The sequence below is a fragment of the Lipotes vexillifer genome, unplaced genomic scaffold (assembly GCF_000442215.2).
Source record: "Lipotes vexillifer unplaced genomic scaffold, Lipotes_vexillifer_v1.1 scaffold559, whole genome shotgun sequence".
Lineage (NCBI taxonomy): Eukaryota > Metazoa > Chordata > Mammalia > Artiodactyla > Lipotidae > Lipotes > Lipotes vexillifer.
Window position 1 is genome coordinate 234288 of NW_006781351.1, and position 8217 is coordinate 242504.

At 38.3% G+C, this 8217-nt stretch overlaps 1 protein-coding gene across 1 annotated transcript in view; it reads right to left on the reverse strand.

The window, feature by feature from the left end:
- Window positions 1–626: 626 nt before the first annotated feature.
- Window positions 627–8217, reverse strand: part of PDE3A (phosphodiesterase 3A) — a 311664-nt gene continuing 304073 nt past the window's right edge. The window contains 2 exon segments of the mRNA XM_007454600.1: window positions 627–868; window positions 8091–8217. Coding sequence (XP_007454662.1) covers window positions 627–868; window positions 8091–8217 — 369 coding nt within the window.

The following is an 8217-nucleotide window of genomic DNA, read 5'->3' on the forward strand; positions in this document are numbered from 1 at the left end:
CACACACACACACACACACACACACACACACACACACACACACACACAGTGTTGGCAGGATGTATAAGAATTCAAACAATGCTCTGGAACTTTCATCCCTCAGTACTAAGAGCAAAACCTTCTTAGTCATAACCTACATTTGCTACACTGCTTCCCGGCTAAAGCTTCACCATCTCCTTTGGAATTTGTTTTCCTTTAGTTTTTCCTTTATGATTTATTATATCACAGTGACCACTATATAACTTAACATGAATGTTACTAAATCGTGGAGCCAGGAATCCCGGCTTTTTGGTGTGTCTGTGTGTCTGCGTGTGTGTCTGTGAATATGTTTTACACGGATCTATGTGAGAGCTTATATACACACACACATATATACTTCTTCCTTTAAAAAAATCCTTAGAAGCTGGTGTTGTTATAATGTGAAAGCTTCTCTGAGTGAGAGTTTTTTAAACCATGTACCTCACTGTAAAAATAAACACGTAAAATGCAAAGAATCCCCAAATGCCATAGCCGTTCGCCCATCTTCTCATATTTCTACAGTGTTGTGTCTAAGTGTTGTGCTGGCTTGAAAAGAGTCTGTGACAAGTCACTCTGTTTCGAAACATAGCTAGCTCATTTATCCATTGTCACTGGTTTGGCTTTGGGGTTGGGGTCTCATCTCCTCTCGGCTTCCCCTTTTCTTCATCTTCTTCCTTGATGGCCTGGATCTGGTCTAAGGGATGCTGCTGGGGGGACTGGTCCAGGGACTGATCCTCTATGCCCGCCAACCTCTGTTCCTCCTCAATGACTTTCTTCCACATCTTGTGGTTCTGCAGAAGGTGCTGAGTTATTTGGCAGTAGACTTTTCTCCTTTTGAAAGTTTTCTTTCCTGAGAAAACACCAAATTAGACTACTTATTTGTGTGTTGAGTACAGGACAGTTTTTTCCCCTTATTCATAGGGGTCAAGTACCAAATGGATACATATATCTATCAATCACTTGATGTGTATATTGTAATAATCATGTTTGAGAGTGGGGAAATAAGAGGAAGATGGCATGAACCATTAACATATCATTGAGACGTACTGTGAACAGTATTTAATATCTGGTAACGTAACGTCCGATACAAGGTTTTGTCTGTTTCTTGGAGTTACTACTCTCACTCCATTCAGACTCTCAAGATTTTCCACCTAGATTATTGGAATAATTCCTGGTTACGTGTTCCTCCGCTTTGTCAACCAATTCAACTCACAAAAGTCTACAATATTGATTTTTTAAAAAAGACAGTTTTGATTGATAGTACTGTTCTGTTTCCTGTGGACTAAAAAATTAATTTCAAACTTCTCTAGCAGGGAGCTTTGATTCTAGTGGGAAAATAGAGAGTAAACAAGTAAGGACAATTACACTGAGTTGTACAAAGTCTTTGAAAGGTGGCAGAAAGAGAGGGAAATGACTTAGCTGGGAGGATGCTGCATGATGACGGGTGGCTTGCACTAGGCTGGGGACAATGGAAACGAAGATGAGTAGATAAATGTGAGATACATTTGTGAGGTGTAATCAACAGCACTTGGCAACTGATTAAATGTAAGGAAAAAGGAAGGGAGGAATCAGAGACAACCCTGAGCTTTCTGATGTGAACAGCTGAGTGGCAAGATGTACTGAGAAAGGGCACATGAGATAAGCAGACTTGAGGCATATGTTGTAAGTGAAGTGTCTGGGAGACCTCCAAGTGGAGAAGTTAAGTAGGCAGCTATTCTTTTCTAAGCACAAAATATAATGTACCTTCATTCAAGTGACCATTTTAGACATAGGCCAAGTATTTGGAAGTTAGGCAGATTCTCACATTGGATTATAAACTTCTCTGTGGACAGAAGTTTTTCCCCCTTTTGCGTATGTATCTGCAAAGCTCCAGACTTTAGTTAGTATTCAGTAAGAGTTTACTAAATGAATTATGTTCTCTCTAGTTTCTGTTCCACAGTTCCAAGTACATGGTGAAGTGTTGACAAGTGATTGATGATAAAAATAATAAAGGTATGAAAACGTGGTCCACAGGAAATTCTGATCTGAGACTACATTAAAGAGTTAACAGTACAAGTTACCAGGATGATCTGCGAGGAAATTTGAATTTATTTAATGAAGTAGTAATGATTTACCATGTAAAATCTGGAAGGAAAAACAAAATAAAAGAAAAAAATAGTAAAAATAACAAAAAGAAAAAAGCCGATTGCTATGAGATGTGCCGTCCACCAAAATTTTTGTGGAAGTGCTAATGATTCCTTCAACCGTTTTATTATTAAAAAAATTTCTTGTACCTTAAAAGATGATAAGATCCATTTTTAAAACATAGCTCAGAAAAAGGACACCAAATTATTCTGAATTACTTTTGAACCACACAGACACATAAGGAAATTATTAAGTTGGATGGATGTCAGGGTGGGGGGGGGAAATGGATATAGGCAGACTCATAAGCAAGAATTTTAAAAAAATATTTACTATATTCATTATCTTATTCATGAGATGGACCCATCAATCAGCTTATATTGATCACCTACTAACTGACAAGCATTTTTCTGGATGCTATGGAAACAAAGACCAATGAGTCTCAGAGTTTGCCTTAAAGGAGAGAGGGCCCAGAAGATCAGAACTGAAATACACATGCTATGTTTTATGATGGACCTAGATAAGTGACAAGATGGCCTTAATGTTCCCCTCATCTTCACTAAACTTCAGATAGGTTTCTTCCAGACACTAGGACCCTGATCTAAAACTTGTAATGGAAAATTCTTTCTCTGCCCCTTGGTAATGTAGGTAAATCTTCTCCCAGCCTCTAGCCAGTTTGACAACCCAGGAAACATCTATCTCAAGGACCTGGGAGCCAGCCCTTTGAAATGCAATTATTAAGAAAGATAGGACCAAAAGACAACCCTCAGAATGGGAGAAAATATTTGCAAATGAAGCAACTGACAAAGTATTAATCTCCAAAATGTATAAGCAGCTCATGCAGCTCAATAACAAAAAAACAAACAACCCAATCCAAAAATGGGCAGAAGACCTTAAATAGACATTTCTCCAAAGAAGATATACAGACTGCCAACAAACACATGAAAGAATGCTCAACATCACTAATCATTAGAGAAATGCAAATCAAAACTACAATGAGATATCACCTCACACCAGTCAGAATGGCCATCATCAAAAAATCTAGAAACAATAAATACTGGAGAGGGTGTGGAGAAAAGGGAACACTCTTGCACTGCTGATGGGAATGTGAATTGGTACCGCCACTATGGAGAACAGTATGGAGGTTCCTTAAAAAACTACAAATAGAACTACCATATGACCCAGCAATCCCACTACTGGGCATATACCCTGAGAAAACCATAATTCAAAAAGAGTCATGTACCAAAATGTTCATTGCAGCTCTATTTACAATAGCCCAGAGATGGAAACAACCTAAGTGTCCATCATCGGATGAATGGATAAAGAAGATGTGGCACATATATACAATGGAATATTACTCAGCCATAAAAAGAAACGAAATTGAGCTATTTGTAATGAGGTGGATAGACCTAGAGTCTGTCATACAGAGTGAAGTAAGTCAGAAAGAGAAAGACAAATACCATATGCTAACACATATATATGGAATTTAAGGAAAGAAAAATGTCATGAAGAACCTAGGGGTAAGACAGGAAAAAAGACACAGACCTACTAGAGAATGGACTTGAGGATATGGGGAGGGGGAAGGGTAAGCTGTGACAAAGCGAGAGAGAGGCAGGGACATATATACACTACCAAACGTAAGGTAGATAGCTAGTGGGAAGCAGCCGCAGATAGCAACTAGATAGCTAGTGGGAGATCAGCTCGGTGCTTTGTGACCGCCTGGAGGGGTGGGATAGGGAGGGTGGGAGGGAGGGAGACGCAAGAGGGAAGACATATGGGAACATATGTATACGTATAACTGATTCACTTTGTTATAAAGCAGAAACTAACACACCATTGTAAAGCAATTATACTCCAATAAAGATTTTTAAAAAATAAATAAAATGGGTAAAAGACAAAAAAAAATAAGAAAGATAGGGTCCCTATCACTGATCTCTGTGGGTAGGAAGGAGCCTAACTTCGATAAGCACCAATTAGCAAACAAAAATGGCCTAATCACATTGACCAACTCCCCTTTAAGGTCCTCAGTACTTTTTCCTTAGCTCATTCCAGCGTGTAAAAACTCTCCTGACTTTGTTTTCAATGGAGATGAGTCCAGTGTCTCTCTCCTATTGCAACAGTCTTGAAGAAAGTCTTCCTTACCATTTTTAACAAGTATGCAGTGCAATTTCTCTCTGACACATCAAAAGTATGGCAACATCAGGTACTCAACCTGTGAGGGAGTAGATAAGACTTTTTCCAAAGGACATGACACTTGAGCTGAGATGTAAATTATGAGAATTAAATACACTGGGTGGAGAACAGGCTAGCAGCATTCTAGGTATGTGAGGGGCATGTGTACAGGCAGAGGGCATGGGGCCCTGGAGCATAACACCAATTTCTTCAAATTATAAGATTCTTAACAAGGGCAGTATATACATAAAATAAAATTGAAAAGAAATCTGAATTCTTTCTATAGAAATCAATAAAATATATTAATCCATTCAATTTTTAAGAGCAAACCTTTAAAATTACTTTTCTATCAACGCTATCTACTTGTCTATTTCTACACTGTTTTTATTGTAGTTAAGTTCAATCTTTACATGTTAATATACTTTTTAACCTAATCCTTTGAGTCAAGCGAGTTACAGATGATCACTGGGGTGAAGGATGGACTTGAACCAGTCACAGCACGTGCTCTACTGCTCAAGGTGATTATTCCATCCAGAAGTTCTACACGTTCACGGTAGTGCATTCACAGGGAAGAAGCTAACAAAAGCTCAACTTTTCTCTTTTTCCTTTCAGGGCAACCCCCATGAGAGCAGCTGTTCTCTTATTAATGCTGCTAAACATGAGCAATAAACCTCTCTGGAATTAAACTGAATAAGGTGACGTAGAAGAAAGTTTGCACCAAATAAATTTGCGTAGATTAGAGTCTGCAGGTGGTCTAAAACATGCCTGTATTGAGAGCCAAATTGTTCAGCACTGGAACCTTTTGAAATGAGAACAAAGATCCTTTCATTGCTCAAACTCTAAATGCAGCTTAGTACTTCATTAGAAACCTCTTAGTTTGCTGTAGGAATCTTTCAAATTTAATTATGAGGTGGGGGAAAATGCCTTCTTTACCCAGGATACCATATTGAAATATTTTATTCTGTGTTTCCTGAGAGATCTCCAAGTTTTGCAGATTGCTGAAATTATCAGTGCATATTTAATTTACATTTTTTCTGAAATCTAAGTTTCAGGTTAAATCAAGTTAACCATCTCAGTCAATATGAATCCTGAAATTAAAATTACTAAGAGCCAATAACAATGGAGTTAAGACAAGGAAACCTGGAAACCAAGGTTTCCTTTCTGGTTCTGCGGAATCCATCTACACCTTGGGTTGTCAAACTTCTGAGCCTCAGTTTCGACTTTTGTAAAATGAGGCAGCTGAACTGGATGATCACTGATTCCCCTCCCATTTCTAGAATTCTGTTATTCCATGTGGCCAATTTTTACTAGATACAAACACTGCCCAATATTTATCATTTTCTTGGCTATAAAGGGATACTTCAAATATAATGTTTCAGAAGCTATGGTTATCAAATCATGGTTGATGATGTTTTAAATTTTAACGTAAAGGTGACCAGTTGACTTTTAGAAGCCATTAGTAAACAGAATCCACAGAATTCTCATTCCCGCTTTAGTGAGCTTGATTAAAAATGGGAAGGTCAGTAGAGTAACACATCAGAATCTGAGAGTCAGTATGGCCACCCAGCCCTACAGAACAGAGACAAATCAAATATTTGGTTGTCTGTTGTATTTGCTGCTAAAGCCAACGCTGACGAGTTGAGCCTGTTAAATCTCCTAACCTAGGTTCTTCAATTCTTGATGCCTAGACTGTGTATGTGTTGCTTCAATGTATTTATTTGAGTTCAAATAGCAATCAAGTAGGGCCCACGGGAACAAAGCTTTTCCAGAGGCTAAGCTGACCACACTTTCCAGTAGCATTCAGTGGAAAAACTGTCCAGTCCTTAGTCAGACAGCAAATTACCTGGCTCTTTGAATGAAAAAAAAAGTAAAAATATAAAATTCATGCATGTTTATTAAATGAGAAAATGAATAATCCATGAATCCTGTCTTGGCTCCTACCTCTGAATCCCAAGATCAGCACAAAATTTTTAATAGACATCTTTTGATAAGAATCAGAGGAATAAAATAAAATTACTTTGATAATAGAATATTGAAGAACAACTTTTGATTTTCCTCCCATTCTGTATAAAAGTTAATATATGGGTTAGACCTTAAGCAAAAGTCTGACCTGAAGCCAAACTTGCTGCATCTCACCAGTCTATGGTTAATAATGAGTTATCTCTGCTTATGTGGGCTTACGACAGGGCACTTATATGAGGGCAAAATAGGTTAATACAGACGTGAGAATATCTCTTTACCTAGATGGACAAACAAACTAAGTCATGCATTTCCCTGACTGTGCAAAAAAAAAAAAAAAAAAAAAAAAAAAAAAAAAATCATCATGTCTTTCATTGGTAATATTTTTGGTAAGGGCCTTGAAAAATATCAATATTAAGACTGAACTTCCTTTATGAAGGTAGATAGGAACTACGTACTATACTCCCATGAACAAAGGAACAGTATTTGTGCAATATCACTTAAGGGTTATTGGTTTTCCTAATTATGCTATTAGGGCTTCCTCCCTATGGCAGGAGAAACAGTGGAGAATATTTCAAGATGTGAAGAAAAATAATCTTGATTTTATAGACAGTTAAGTTGAACAGATTAGAACGGCCACATGATGCACTCCAAATCAATGACGAGATGTGACCACTTCTCACTGTCACTATTGCCACTACCCTGGTCCAAAGCCACGGTCATCTCTCGCTTGGATCATTTCAACAGCCTCTTAACACACTGCCCTGCTTACACCCTTGCTCTTACCCCAAACTCGAGAATATTCTCAATGCAACAGTTGAAGCAATCCAGTTAAAACATAAGTTGAATCAACTAAGTCTTCTGCTCAAAACCTCTGATGGCTTCCCATCTTACTCAGAGTAAAAGCCAGACTCCATACTGTGACCTGCAGAGCCCTACTAACCCTCCATCATCTCGGTCCCCACTCCCCAGCCCCCTTCCTCTGCTTCAGCCTCCCAGCTCTCCGGATGCTCCTTGAACACCCAGCCAGTGTCCACGTCAGGACCTTTACACCGCTTGCTTTCCTCTCTCCTTGAAATGCTTTGTCCACATCTGTTTCCATGGATCACTCCTTCTCTTGCTTCTTTCAGGTTTAAAAAAAAAAGAAAATCTCTTATTTAGACCATCCATGGCTATCCTATCTAAGATTTTAATCTTTCTGCACAATATTTCATATCCTTCTTATTTTTCATTTTTATTTTTAAACTCTAGCATTTATCGGTCCCTAACATATTACAGATTTACTGATTTGTCTTTCTTAGTGTCTGCTGACCCCACTGGAATATAAGTCTAAAAGGGCAAGGATTGATCGATTTTTCTCTTTTTATGTCTGATTTGTTCATGGCTCTGTCTTTACAGCCTAGAAGAACGCCTGGCACAGAGTAGGTGCTTAATAAATATTTGATGAATGAATGAGTGACTACTACCTCTTACCACTTTAGCACCTCCTCCGAAGCAAGCCAGGAAGAGCCTATGGCTAGTCTAGATAGTACCTGAGATTCCTAAATCATTCAGATGCTCTGAAAAATAGGCTTTGATTACTTAATTGTCTTACTTCATAACAGAGAACATACTTTTTTATGAACATGGTATTATAATAGATTCCACAGTCTGTAATTTCCATTATCATGATACTGGGGAAGGGGGAGTATCCATAATCACTGCAGCAGGTGATATTTGGACTCAGCTATGAAATTCATGAGAAGCATCAAATTTATTGTGAACCTAAGTAAGAAAACAATCCTAGGAGAAGCACATTCGAGAGAGATTCTATAACTTACTTGGAGATTCACTATTTTTACAGGTTTCCTCTTCGTTTGGTGCTTCCTCCTCCTCTTCTTCTGGGTCATCGGTGTCTCCTGACTCATCACTGTCTTCCACCCATTTCCCTGGCATCAGTCCTGCTGA